Consider the following 15611-nt stretch of genomic DNA (forward strand, 5'->3'; position numbering starts at 1 on the left):
AGCACATAAGCTATTTGAGGACATAATTATTCACAGAAGCAACTTCCTTATATGTGAATTATGCAGTCTAAATAGTACCACTGGGCTTCATCCCAACAGTTCAGGGTGGTCTTTGGCCATACTGAGTTCAACAAAACAGTCCCTGGCGAGCTGAAAACTGGAGTCACATCCCATGAGAATTTAACTTCTATTAGATTAATGATTCCTACTAGATGTATTTTTTTAATGTAAGAAAAAAATTAAAAGAGAGTGAGCAATTGTGCCTGATTCTTCAGTCATAAAAGAGCATATTGCCCATAGATGGGAGAGTGGCCCTGCTATCGTAACACCTGGTTTTAATGTTTGAATGCCTCCCATCATGCAACCATCTTGCAACACATTTGATTATAGTTGTTAAAGACGTGAATTTAATATATATCATGGCCATAAATGCGGATAACTATGTCATCTGGTACTAACTAAAGAAACAGCCATCTTTCCCAGTGCTGAAGAGGAAACAGTGTGTTGGAATTACTGAGAAATGGAATTACCAGATTCCTACATGGCACCTTCCCAAAGTGGACTATAACAATGTAGACTTTTGTCTTAGTTTGTGATTCGTAAATTAGAGAAAATAACAGTAGCTACTGCCAAGAGTTACTGTGAGGATTAATTAAGCTAATGTATATCAAGTATTGATAAGGCTTTAAAGGGTAATTTTGACTTTTCCTTTTAGAATCTGATCCCATATACTGGATGACACAGCACCACACTAAGGAGCACTGCTTTCTGCCACTCCCGGTGATATTTCACCACAATCTGAGAAAAGCTATGTGTTTCAGTATTGGTGATGTAGGCAGGGGATATGGAGAGAGGACTGGAAAGACAGAGAACTCAAGCAAGGATGCGTGATAGAATCTGTCTTCTGTGCTCTGTGAACATACTTATTTCTTCCTTTTATAGGATAGTTCATCTAATATTTACTCGAGCAACGGATAAAGCCTGTAAATGGACACATACAAATCGCCATTGAAAGTCTCGAGGGCTGAATATGTATTTGTACCCTGAACTGAAATGTGGGACTCAGTAATGAGGCACATTTTATGTTTATTATTGAAATTATTATTAATTTCATGAATTAAAAATGTTTTGTCCCCAGGAAATATCATAGTAACTTTAAAATATATTGTTTTAAAGATTTCTAAAAGCTGCAGACTCCCATCATAGTGAATGGTGACATTAGCATACAAATAAATGACTACAGAGTACATTGGGCAATGTTTAAGCCTACACTTTTCCTGATATCACAAATGACCTGCATTTCAGAGAGCACATTTTGCTGTCCAACTGAAAGAACACAAGTCTCTTGTCTCATATCCATGAGTTAATTGAGAAGGCAGTTTTGGAATCTCCATTGGATAGGATAGAACCTTGTATAATTAGACAACACAAGAAACCTCATATGTGCAATATAATAAGAACATAAGGGTGCATGTACTATTACAAAAAGAACACTTAACACCCTGTGAGAGCTCCAAGCTCTCAGCAATTATTAACTAAGGAGACCCTCACCAATCTCTTAAGTGTAAAACATGTTTTTTCCCTGGCCTAGACTCTTTTATAAATACACTGTGGGTCCTAAGTTAGACTCTGGGAGGTCCCTGATCTTTAACTGCTTAATAACTTTAGATACTGACTCTGGAGTTCCTCCCAGGCTCAGGTACACTGTCTCTCTTATTTGAAGAGGGTAGTTAAAACAACTACCTCTTCACAAGGCCTACTTTCCTAAGTCTGATATTTTGGGTGTGAGTTTAGAGTAGATCAGGATTTTATGAGAATGGCAACGGAATGGTCAGCTCCTCCAAATTCCCATGTTTCCCCCTCCTTGAGTTCAAGGGAAAGTGCACAGTTATGCTTTGCATGGAATTCCAGTGTATGCTTGGATCAGAAATTAGTCTGGATATAGGGAAAAGATTATTAATGCTATAATGCTTGGGTGACAATGAATGGTAGTATCGCATTTTAAATACGATAAGGTTTTAAAATCAGGTTGAAGGTGTAAATCAAGAATAGCCCAAGTTAACTCTGAAAACATTTAAATCACTCTTAAAGTTACCATATGCATGATCAATATTTATGTATAAAGCTTGAAATGGACCTTTTATCTCTTACTAAGTTTAATATCAGGAGTGTCTCCCCCAGCACAGAAGCAGGTACTGTTTCTTCATTTGGGTACCAGAAGAAGTTCTAATACTAGGTTCATGTTTAGGAGATATCTGTAGTCTTTCTTCAAAAACTAGACTCAGACTCAGGGCTATGAGATGCTTATATTGACAGGCACATTGTACCTTAGACCAGCTAAGGAGTCAGCACTCATGTCTGCCATCTTAAGCATGCTTTGTTCTCATTGGGTGCAGGAAAGCAGCATCCTTACACTATTTAAATTGTTTTCTCTCTCCCCTTCCCTCTTTCCCTCTCTTTGTTCCCTTTGTGTCACAAACTTTTCTTCCTTTCTCAAGCATGCTTCACTCTTTTCATTTGAAAATCTGCAAGTCTCTTTTTGAAGAAAACTCATGGTTGGGTGGTTGGGTTTTTTAATTAGAGAAACTGTTTTTTTTTACTTATAATGGGAGGGAGGTAAATATAAAGGAAGTTACTCAAAAGAAAGCAGGTGATAAAGCATAATGGAATGATAAATTGAAGTAGAAGAGGGAAAAACAACAGCAAGAAGATGGGAATGACAAAATAAACTTCATTTCTTGAAATAGTGAGAGTGCTTTGGAAAATCCAAAGCCCTATTCAAATGCTAGGAGTAGTTTGCCTGAGATTGACTTTGTGACTGGAGAAGGCCTTTGTGAAAATTACAGTGTACAAAATTTTTTTTTCAGTTATTTCGCTGTGGTAAAATACATAAAACATAAAACGTACCATCTTAAACCATTGTTAAGTGTACAGTTCAGTGGTATTAAATATATTCATAATGCTGTGCAACCATCACCACCATTCACCTCCACAATTCTTTTCATCTCTTAACACTGAAATTCTATACTCATTAAACAATAATTCCCCATTCCCCCCTCCCCAAGGCTCCTGGTCACCGCCACCTTAGTTTCTGTATCTCTGTAGCTATGATTTGGACTACTCTAAGTACATCATGTAAGTGGAATCATACAGTCACTTGTCTTTTTGAGGCTGCCTTATTTTGTGTAATGTCCTTAGAATTCAACCATGCTGTGGCATGTGTCAGAATTATTCCTTTTAAGAATGAATAATAGTCTATGGTATGTATACTCCATATTCTGCTTATCCATTCATCCATTGATGAACATTTGGACTGCTTCCACATTTTAGTTATTGTGAATAATGCTGTTATAAACATGGTTGTACAAATATCTCTTTGATACTCTGCTTTCAATTCCTTTGGGTGTATTCCCAGAAGCAGAATTGCTGGATCATATGGTAATTCCATTTTTAATTTTTTGAGTAACAGCCACACTGTTTTCCACAGTAGCTGTACTATTTTATATTCCCACTGACATTGCACAGGGGTTCCAATTTCTCCACATCCTTGTCAAAACTTATTTTCTGTTTTTTGATACTAGCCATCCTAAATGGTTATGAGGTAGTATGCATCAAATTTTGAGTCTCATCCACTAGACTCCCACATGTAAAGTGACCAGCAGGTAAAACAATCCCTTGGTAAATTTCCAGTTAGAATAACAGAATATGGCAAATTCTTATCTTCAGAAAAACTGCTGCTTCTCAGGTCAAGAAAAGTAAATTGTATGGCATTTTTGTAGTGATCCTTCAATTAACCAAAATTGAGCCTCTGCTAAATGTCAGGCACTAGCTAGGCACTTATACAAAGATGTTCTTATGGTACTCACAGCTGGAAAGGTATTAGATAGTGTGTTTTTCTTCTAGAAAGTTCAGATGAAATTGAAACCTGCTTTGAGTTAAAGGAACCAGAGTGTTTCTTAATAAATAGTCTTGTGAAAACAGACCAGAGAAACATCTAATTTCAAAGAACACTAAGGTAGTAATTAAAGCATGTGGGAGATCATTAATACCTATATGGCATTTGGATTACTATGAATATTGTACTAAACCAGAATGACTGGAGTAAGACAAAAATTAATCTTTTAATCTGCTAAGGGAGTTTTTTCCCAAAGATGGTTAAATTGAGGATATTTAGAATATAAATAATATAATACTCAAATTAGAGCTTAAACATTAAACATTTTTCAATTAGTGGTAATTAAATATGGAAGACAGTGTCAAAACAATTATAGATGCAGATAATTTTTATGACTAATATTGAGATGAAAATTCTGAGATCAATTATATTAGGTGATTGTTGATCTGTTGGGGTAAAACTTGAAAATCGGGTATAAATCATGTTGTTAAAAAGACAGATATATAATATTTTTTTTTAGATATATAATATTTTGATCACCCAGGTGTATATTTTTTAATAGGAAAAGGACAGAGTTTGACAGAATTCTGGAATGATTTTTCATCTGTTTTAAATGGATTTATGTCCTAGAGTGTGGTGGTAAATATTCAATAACCAGCTCACTTACTTATTTTAGGGAAAAAAAAAGCTCTGATTTGTGACATTTGCCAATTTCCATGGTGTATATTCTCCCACCATGGCTGATTTCAGGCCACCAGTGGAATGTCATTGAATGTGGAGTTGAGAAAGAATACACATCACAGGCTCTCCCAAGCCAGTGTAAGCCAGCTCCAGCACACCTCTGCTCATGTCTAAAATTACATCAGAAGTCAAACGTGACTTGGTAAAAAACATTACAATCCAAATAAACCTAATAGTGCAATCTAATCTATCAGTCAACAAACTTCAAAGTCAGAGAAGTTCAATTTATAAATTTAAAAAGTACCAAAAAAGTACTTTAAAAAGTATGAAAAAAGTACTTTAAAAAGTACCAAAATAAGATATTTAGATAACTTTGAACAAAAAGAAACAATAATTACCTAAAGATGCAATCTCATTTCTTGTCACTTCATTTGGAATACTTACATTATAATTAATTCCAACAAACATTTATAGAGCCTTTACTCAGTGCTAGGAACTCTTCCAAGCATTTTATGTATATCAATTAATTTAATCTTCAAAACAAGTCTGTTTTTTATAAAAGATTAAACTGAAGCATACAGAGCCATTTGTTTAAGGTCACATCATTAGTAAATGATAGTAATGGATTAAAAGAAAAAAGCATAGTCTATCTCCAGGGTACCTGCCTTTAACTACTGCTCATACAGCCTCTAAAATTATCTAGAAATAAGGCTGCAAGAAAGACTTCATGCAAGTCTGGCATTACAAAGTGAAAGACTATACAGATTGGAAATATAGTCTGAAAAAATAAAAGTATGAAACAATGAGTTAGGAGAACAATAAACATCACCAATAAAGGCCTTCCTTAATTTCTCCTCCTCTGTAAAAGAAAGTCACCATCAAGAAATTACTGAGTGGAAATTTAGAGTTTATTACAATAATATCTTTTATGCAATGAAAAAATTACTATATGGAAATCATTGTTACAGGGGAACTTTGAGTGAAAAATTGTGGATGTATAATTTGTTAACCACTTTAATTTGAATCTCTGTAAGAGAAAATAAAGAAGTGAAGATAATAATTAGGCAATACTTCAAAAGAAAAACCAACCGGTTTCAGAAAGTTGGTGAAATTTCTCATTGTTTTCATTGTAGGGATTAGCCATTTTTTTTCCCCAGAATCATTAAGTAATGCTGGTGCTGAACTGTCCTGTGATTTAATCTGCTGGTGTAAATCCTCTTCATCTAATCTCATAATTAAAACCAATAAGGAAGAACTTCTTGTTTCTATACAAGATGTGAAATCCTTCAAATTCATAACTGAGATGTAATTTTTTTTCTTTCTTCAAAGTTAGAAAGTTAGAGCTTCAGATTTGGTCTAAGCATGAAGATGGGCTTTCCAGATTTCTGGAAAACTGAATTAAGAGCAGTGGTTCAGGGAAACCTGAGCAAAGACTCCTAATGAGAGTGTTGCTGGGAAGACTCCACATAATTCAAAAATCAGGACAGCCCAATGTTTATAAACATGTCTTAAACAGGACCACACGGATGATTAGTGTAAGATGTTCTGGAATGATGATGCAAGCATGAGTACAAAAGGGCAATGACCCAGCAAGAAATCCCTTTGTTTCTCAAGATCTTCCTTGTAAGGGGAATATCACTTCATTGCTGCTTCCTCTTAAGGAAACCAAGGGAAAATCTCTCCCCAGATACACTGCATTTGCTTTCGCTTTGTTGGCCTGCTAATTTCCATTCTTAAGTTCTGTATCCTTGGCTAAGGGTTAAATCTTATTAGAGAGGGATTTTATGTTATGTATGTGATTTCTTTTTGTCAACCCCAAACTTATCCACAACTGGAAACTGTATTTATGTGAGGCTGAGCAATTTTACTTATTATGAAGTAAAATCAGTTAATGTATGTTAGTGACACTTTGTAAACCATAAAAAGTCACACAAATACTTTCCTTCCCCATGTTTTTAAGGAGTAGACAATAGGAGAAACACATGTGTCTGGGATACATATGCTCTTTACTCCCTGCGGGTGCTGCATTTTATGTTAAGGAGTATGATCCTGGCTTATTGCTGTTTATTACTGGGGCATTTATATGGCCTTGCTAGGTTATGGGAGAGCAGGATAGTCATAGGGCATGATTTACAAACCTGGCTTTGTATATTAAGGAGTGTTTATTAATATATCTAGTATGTGTACAGAAGAAGCTAGGTGGAGCTGGCTTTTCTCTAGAGATAAGTTTTATATGTAATAAGTGTAGTACAAATAAGAATGTTCATTTATCCTAGGGGGATTCAGAGGCCTGATTTATGAGACCTGTGTCCACCTAGCAACAAAGAAGAACAACCGGTGGACCTAGGATGGAAGACAGCAGTTGCCTAATGAATCAACAATCAAATGAACCCCAGAAACAACTGAAAGAGACTTTGAAGAAAATTATTAGATGCTGCCTATAATTCAAAATATATAGTGAGTAATAGGGAGTAGACATAGTTCAGTTTAACCATTAAAGAAACTCAGGGCAGAAGTATCAGTATCAAGAAAGAAATCCAAGGAGACATTGCCAATGAGTCTTACATAGCCATTGGTGGAGATAGAATCCTGCAAACAATAATCCAAATGGGTAATAACGCTGCAGTTGGCCTCCTTAGCTGGTGTTCAATAATCAATAATCTCAAGGGAAGACAGGGCCAACTTCATTTTCTTTCATCCAATTAATAATTATTGAAAGGTTGAAGGCTGACCTGTGAATAGTTTATTGGCTGACTAATTCAGCAAACAATATTAAGAACGTACTATAAGTGAGGCTCTGTGCTGGGCACATTTTCAGGACCTCCATAACGGTTGCATAAGATAGATTTAAATTGCTGCACTTCAGAAGTAGCAGTAGCTGCTGTAACATCAACAAACAAACAATTGGGCTCCATCTTTTCTACAGACCTTGGTGCATATCTCTATTATAGCACTTACTATATTGTTTAGTAACTTGTTCTTTACTTTGTAAGTTTCCCCAACTGAAACTTTTTCTGTAGAGCTGGAATATCTTTATGCATCTTTTAACCACCCCCATGGTCAACACAGATGCTGGTCGAATAAATGAATAAGGGGGTTAACCCGAATTCTCAGTGGACAATACAGCAAAATAAATAAAAATGGTACAGTTTTAATCTAATCTTTAAATTTCTAGGAAAGAGTGGATTTAGGGAAAGTGTTAAATGAGTAAAGTATGCAATATGCTCGTATATGTTAATTAACATTTGTCCTTTATACCAGGTATCTCTCCTCTGTGATGTTCTAATTGTCTATACCTCTATCTCTGCCCTCACCACATTCTGGAGTAATTATTTATGTGTCTGTCTTCCCAGTATTTTAAAGAAAGAGTAAGCCCCACTGAGGTGGTAAATGTGTATTATTCATCTTTGTATCCCCAAGGTTTATCACAGTGCTTGGCACACAGACCATCCTCAACAGATGTGTAAGGAATGAATGAATATGTGGTGACTCTTCCTGAGCTTATTCATTATAGAAGGCAATGTACTGAAAATAATAAAAAGTGAGACAATTCCATTTGTATGCCTCCACAAAATAGAAGCTATCAGTTTATAAGAATTAAACCTTATTATGTAGTTTATATTGGCATTTTAATACCAGATTATGACCATCTAGTGAAAATTCATCTTGTTATATTGTAGGAGACTTTTATTTCCTCTTTTGAAAAGCTATTTTTAGCTAAAAGTGACTGATTAGTCTTTGGAATGGTCTGATCCCATTTCTACTTTAATATGAAGTATCCTTTTTTGGAGCAAGGGACTTTTAGTCTTAGATTTCTGGTTCCCTTACCCCCAGCTCAAATAAAATAAAACAAAAACCTATTCAACCACCAGTCTTTTCCTTTTCAGTAAATGATATAATTGTTTGCTAAGAACAAAAATCCAGGAGTCATCCTTGAATATTTTCCTTTCTTCTACTTACCGGGCCCATTTTCCCAGCCCATTAATGACTGCCAATGCCAATCAATTAGCAGGTCCTGTGGTTCAGATTCCAAAATATATTCTGAATCTGTCAGTTTTTGCCACTTCTTTACCATTAAGGTCTTGCCTTAACTATTGCAATAGCCTTCTAACTGGTCTCATTACTTGACAGGACAGCAGCCGAGAGCTTTGAAATCCACTGAAATCCATCAATGGTTTGCTTCTGAACGTAAAGTAAAAGCCAACCTCTGCACCATGTCCTCAGTGCCCTACTTGATCTGGCCTCCACCAAACCCTTTATCTTTCCGTCCTACTACCCGTCCCTCTTTATTGCACCTCCAGGCCCCAGGCTTTCTTACTGTCACTGGAACATGCCTGCTTAGTCCATACTCATGGCTGTTATTTTTGCTGTTCTCTCTTCCTGGAATACTCTTCTCATGGATCTCCACAAGGTGATTACTCACTATACAGCTCTCATTTCTTTAAGGAGGCCTCTTTAAAAGAGCATCCCTGCCCCTGTTAATTTCTATCCCATTTCTCTGCTTTAGTTTCTTAGTAAGAAATGAAACTCCTCATTTCCTCGTGTTATCTTTTTTAATGTCTATCATCCCTACTAGAAAGAGATCAGGGTTTGTATCCGCTTTGTTGTATCCCCAGAGTCTTGAATGGTAGATGCTTACTAAATATTTTTGGAATAATTCAAGCCTAATTTAGTGCAGGAAGTGTGCTCATTTTACATGTAGACCAGGCTGGTGATTGTTATGGGCAATATACCAGATGTATTGAGACCACGAACTCAGGCCTCGTTGTCCATTCAAGGCTTATAAGAAAATGAACATATCATATTTCGTACAATTCAGACTGGAGCAGTATTAATATCCTGTGGGAGAAGGCCAATTTAGTGTACTAACAACTTGAGGAAACCTAATTTGTTCCATTAACAGTCTATCGAAAAAAATCTTTCCTTCAATGTTATTAGATACATAATCATGTTTACATTATTTTGGGGAATTTGAGAGATGGGGAACAAGTCATCTGCTGGGTTTCTACGCCATTACATGTTATATATCACTCCGGGAGATTGCTTAATTACATTAATAAACATTATTTGAGCACTGACCTTTTTATCCCTCCAAATGTTTGTGCATGGCCCAGGAATTTTCCAAAGTCAATATGAAACATGTGGCCTGACTTTGTCAGCATGATATTGTCATTGTGACGGTCACAGACTCCCAGGATGAACGTTACCACACACCAGCCAGCACAGGAATAGAAAAAGTTCCTCAAGGCCTAATCGGTTGAAAAATAATAACACACACAAAAAATGAGCAAACACAGAGGTAATGGTAAAAGTACGATAAAAAGCAAAATTTTCTAATCAAGAACCAATTCTACATCTCAGCTGAGTGGATATGATTAAATGGTTGTTTCTTGATATGCTACAGAAGAACATGAAGCAATCTGTTCTTTAGCCTAATGAGTGTTTTTGTTGAAATGGGAGAAAATAACTTTCATTCAGTTAAAACTAATTTTCAGTTTATTAAAGAGGATTCTTAGTGTTATTTTTTAATGTCGCAAAGGTACAATAGTGGATAGCTTTTTTCAAGATAAAAGAAGGAACAATATGGTCCAGTATTGCCTATTCCCATAGAAATTTAAAATATTAATTTTTGAATATCTGAAATTTTTAACAGAGAAAAAACTACATTGAGATATCTGTAACACTTTATGTTTATCCTACAAATATGTCATCCAGTTAATGCCCCAAAAGGTTTTGGTACAGTATATACCAGTGAACGCTTGTGCGGGTAGAAGCAGATTCCACTAAGTTAGTTGTGGCTTATGTCTCTTTAATGGACAGAGGTTTCTTGCCAAAATTACTCTTTTTTCAAAAAAACTGTCTCCTGGGTATTCATCGTTTTGATCGATGATGCAACGATGAGTGTAAGCACAAGTGACTGGCTGAGCCACAGGTATGGGCCTCCTCAACTAGCGAGTGGAAGACCACGTGGCTGGACTACATGCCAGGACACCTTATTTCCAGGTATCCCAGGTGCCTGAGAAAGTCTTTAATCTGTCTGTCTAGATTTTCTCTACTTATAAAGTGAAGATAATAAAATATGTCCTTCACATGGTGGTTAAGAACATCAAATGTACATGGAAACACCCCAAACAATATAACACCAGGGGTTTGTGCCTAACTCAAGTTACAATTTGGGGAATGGCTAAAAAATAGATTTCTAGATAATCTCATCTAATTCCCTGTTACTTGGCCTCCAAAACCTGTAGTCTGCTCTATTCCAATCTCACAGAAGTCTGGAGTAGATGAACTCTTGGAGCTCTCTTTCATGGCCCAGGTCAGCTAGGGTGACCAAACCTTCCAGTTTGCCCAGGACTGAGGAGTTTCCTAGAATGAGGGATGTTTAGTGCTCAGGACAGTTCTGAGCAAATCTAATGCTGGCCCATATTGCATCCTTGTGTGAATTAGCATAAAGGTGCCCCTGCCTCTGGGGCAGCTGTACCAGTTCATGCCTTGGCAAATGAAACAAGGCCTGGCTCCAGCCAACTCATCCCCTAATCTGGGAGCCCTGGTAGAGGGTGGAACCTGTACAATTGTAGACTGCAGGCTAGATGCCAAGGTAAAGTGGGAAAAATGTTGGCAGTCAAATGGAATAGTATACATTTTGTAAAGTTCTGAGATACAAAAAAATAAAAACTCTATTAGGTATTCCGCAAACACTGAAAGAATGAGGCATGAAAAAATAGAACTTGGAAGAAGAAATACATTGCAATGGAAGGAGGGAGATTTATAGAAAGTATAGGTTGTGTACAAATAGGCACAGGTAACATGAAGGAGGTAGTTTTCAGGAGCATCATCTCAGGTGAGATTGCTGTAAGGGAAGCCGCTGAGCAAAGAGAGTCTTTATTGATAGCCCAGAATTCCACCCAGAGGGAAAACCAGACACAGAAATTGTTATCTAGGTAATATACCATTTAAACTGTGTCATTATTACTATGCTGATGAATGAATGAATCAGACCTCAAGATGTACTTAATTTACTTTTTCATAAATCAGAATATCTAATGAGCCAGAGTATATCCTTATTTAAGTACATTATTTAAAATTTGCTGCAGAAGGACAAACCTTTTCATAATCCACCTTTAAATGGTTGTGCTGACTGAACCATTTTTTGATTGTATTTTCTTTCAGTGGTCCTATCAGTCCAGAATGGCGATGGATTTTCGCGAGGGTTATAGCATCGGGCACCATCTGCACCAATCCTGGTTGATAAAAAAGAGATTATGGAAATACTTCTTTCTTTACAGGATGAGGGATACTTAGGAAAGGCATCTTGATATAGGTAACAACATCAATACTTGCCAGCACTACTCGGATTACCTTTTTATTTCCCAACCTTCTTCTCTGAAGGAGTTTTACCTAGATGGTATTGCTTCTAATTTTTCCTAAATCCTAGGGAGTGATGAGGCTACTTGTGTTTGGATCAGATGTATCAGAGCTGCTTTAATATTTTTCTAGAACTACAGTAGAGAGCAAATCTAGATGGTCTCCCAGCGACCCCACTGAGTCAATAGAGCAGTGAATTAATTAACATATGGCTTGTGCATTCATTTACAGTTTAAGGGAGGACATTCAAACTTGTGTAACAAGCATATTTATAACGTAAGTGAATCAAATACAACCTCCGTGACAAATATTTCAAATATATTATAAAAATCAATGTTCAGGTTAATAAAAGCTTCACTGTTCAACGTTTCATTTCTAGGAGTGAACAGAGTAACTCTGCAGTGAACATGTACAGAACCACCTGCTTCTTCCTTCTCAGTCTGCATTAAAGTGAAACTATGATAACAATCTTTTTAAGGGAGCATATATTGATTGAACTTCAATAGGAGCTTTGCCCCACTAGCCATGCATCCATCAAGGCTTCTTTTCATTGTGTTCCTAAGGTTATTGGAATGTAAATATTTTCAAGCCTTCTGATTTTTATTCTGCACAGAACAGCAATTTAAACCCAGTATTTAAAATTCTCCCAGGACTAATGTCCACAAAACAACCTGTAATGCACAGTTCTATAAATAAAGTCATTGAAAGAAATTAAAGTCTAGAATTTCTGATTTCCACAATCTTGACAACTGCAAGAGTTGAAAACACAAATGCCCAAAGGAACCAGGGACATAAATGGAACTATATGAAAAGAGAGAAGATTAAGTTTTAAAAATTGACTATTTCATGGTCTACCTTAAAAATATTCAAATTAAACAACAAACAAGAAGATCACTGTAATGGTAAGCAAAACATTTCTCAGTGCTGGATTTGGCCAGTGGCAGCTGGTTGCAGGCTTAATCTCTCTCTCTCTCTCTCTCTCTCTCTCTTCAGCCTTAATCTCTTAATATCCAATAGCCCAGCCCAGCCCAATCATGACCGTTAGGCATCTATTGATACATTGCCTTATTAGAAAGAAACAAACATGGAAAGTGGGAATTGAATGCTGCAAAAACAACCTATTAAAATCTATTTGTTAAAAACAAAAAGAAAAAAGGAGATGTAACATCCCAGAGATAAATCCTGGGCATATCTTTAATATCATAACACTTCTCCCTTCTCCCCCAACAGTATTCAGCTCTTGTGCTAGTTTTCTTGTGCTTATTAAGTGAGATAGCAAATGTAAAGCACTGCATTTAACAGTAATATAATAACTCTAAAAAGAGTAATATAATTCTACTTTCTAATCCTGAAATTTTCCCTCATTTTTCCAGTTCCTCCATTTAACACTTCCTAACACAAAACGACCTTCTACCTGGTTCCTGCATGCCTCATTGCCACCTTGCATCTGACCATGCCCCAAATTAGGACTTAGATTACTGCACCCTTTAGATAGGGTGCTGTAGCAATGTCAGTTACTCCTCAGACCACATTTGTCTTCAGGGAGTTAATCATTGCTAAATCCCAAGCCATTTGTCATATCTTTCATTGTTGACTACCCAGAAAACTTTGCACCTAATTTATAACAATCATGATGGCTAAATTCTGCTCATTAATTAAAACCATAAATTACATTTCATACATTTTAAGCTATTATGTATCACACACTTTTTAAATACTTCTAGCATAATTCTGTGCACAGTAATATGTGTGGCTCCATTCCCATAGCTCTCTAATGCAGATTCCTCAAAATTTAATGCCCATATGTATTACTTGGGGATCTTGTTAAAATGTAGGTTCTGATTTAGTAGGGTGGGAGTAGGGTCTGAGATTCTGAGTTTCTAACAAGCTCCCAGGTGATGTCAATGCTCCTGGTCCACAGGTCATACTTTAAGTAGCAAGGTTCTTAGGGACAAAACTTTTCAAGATGGTATCACACAAGGCACTGGTTCTCAAAAAGGTGTGCATGAGAAACTCCAGAGCAGCTTTTTGCAATCACTGAGACTTGAGCCTCAGTCCCCCACCCTCCGTCCCCTCCCCAACCCTCCCCAGTGAAGAGCCTGATATAGCATCCTGCTTGGGTCCTAGATATAGCTGCTCCAACTCTCCGAAGTAATTTTTATGTCCATCAAATCTGGAGCAAATTTAGAGCAATGAAATAAATCCTAAAGAATTTTTATCTGCTCTGATAATCTCTCCCAAAGTTCCTACAACATCATATACAAAGTAGTCATAAGAATTATAGTCAACAATAATGTTGATAAAGCCATGTAAACTTGTGGCCTGGAGTATACTCTCCTTAAGGGCAGCAGTCTTGTTTAGGTCATTTTAATATTCCCTATCTTACTTTGTGACATTTCTTGAGGGATGTCAACAGTAGATATGCAATAAGCCTTGGAACCTGATTAAAAATGGAAACTAATCTCTTAAAAGAAGACATTTGCTTTAATGATCTCCATTTTTCTTGAAGAAGTATCTTTCCAGTACAATCTTACAACCAAAGAAATTGTTGGTAGATAGCGGGAAAGAATAATTTGTCTGTCTTGTAACATCTGTAACTTTGGGCAAGTCTAGAGTTATTTCTGCTGGATTATTTTATTAACTTTAAAAGTCTTAGCCTCCATTACTTCCTATGATTATAAACAGAGAAATGAGTAGATGGAATTGAAGAATTCCACTGAGGCTGGTGTTGTATTCAATTTCTGAAGAAAAAGTAATCCACGTGACACCAAAAAGCTCAGCTTGCTTCATCTAAGGTTTATTCTTACCCTTTAAACATATTAGGATATGAAAGAATTAGGTCATTTACGTGAGAAAAGGGAGAGAAAAACTCAAGGAATAATGATCTCAGAGTAGCAGTAATAAAAGACTTTTAGGAACTAGAACTTTAGAAGGAGTTCAGGAGTGGGATACTTGGCATGGAAACAAGGGCCCTGTTATCAGAATCAAAGTAATTGGGCAGTATGGCTTTTAACAGTAGTCCTGAAGTATCCAATTGCAAGTTAAGCTAAGTAGGAGGTGCTTCCATGCTTAGTTTCCAAAATCTTGAGTCACAGTTGGCTGGGGTACTGAGCCTCGCAGTGGGACCTCAGGAACTGGAGGGCCAGGCAATGACAGTTTCTCTTTTGAGATGATGGGTTTAAACTGTAGTTCTGTCTGAATTAAAAAAGAAAAAAAAAAAAAAGACGACATAGTTCTAGGTCCCCTTTCCAGTTCTATGGTATTTTTATCCCTTTGTTTATGCAGATGCATCTGCTATAATTCATACTAATTAATTTAATGAAATGCTAAGTGGCAATGGCCCCATGTAAAAAAAATTATATGATATCCTAGACATTATTTCTTCAATTCAGCATGATTGTAATTAAGTACAACTTTTACCTCTGATGTTTGAGTAATTATTAGGGTGGATTATTTTCATTGAAAATGTGTATAAATGTGATTATATTTCCATATTAGTGGCCTGGCTTTTATTAAGGAAGAGAAATGCTAAAAGCATGCTCTAAGTTTGCATGAATGGTCATCTTTGACTGTTGATATTACACTTTACTCAAAAGTCTTTTAGAAATTGAATGCATGTTTATAATGTATTTAGAATTTTCAGAACTCCTTTAAGCATTTGCAACTTTGT

The 15611-nt window shown here is 36.3% G+C and overlaps 1 protein-coding gene across 2 annotated transcripts in view; it reads right to left on the minus strand.

Annotated features, from left to right (window-relative positions):
* PIK3C2G (phosphatidylinositol-4-phosphate 3-kinase catalytic subunit type 2 gamma) overlaps positions 1 to 15611 on the minus strand; it is a 328570-nt gene that overhangs the window by 135100 nt on the left and 177859 nt on the right. For both annotated transcript variants that reach the window (XM_060305870.2, XM_030841385.3), the window contains 2 exons: positions 11681 to 11817; positions 9656 to 9825 (listed from right to left, as the gene is read on the minus strand). In XM_060305870.2, the coding sequence (XP_060161853.1) occupies positions 9656 to 9825; positions 11681 to 11817 (307 nt within the window). The remainder of the gene's footprint in view (positions 1 to 9655; positions 9826 to 11680; positions 11818 to 15611) is intronic.

This window comes from Globicephala melas, chromosome 10 (assembly GCF_963455315.2).
Source record: "Globicephala melas chromosome 10, mGloMel1.2, whole genome shotgun sequence".
Classification (NCBI taxonomy): domain Eukaryota; kingdom Metazoa; phylum Chordata; class Mammalia; order Artiodactyla; family Delphinidae; genus Globicephala; species Globicephala melas.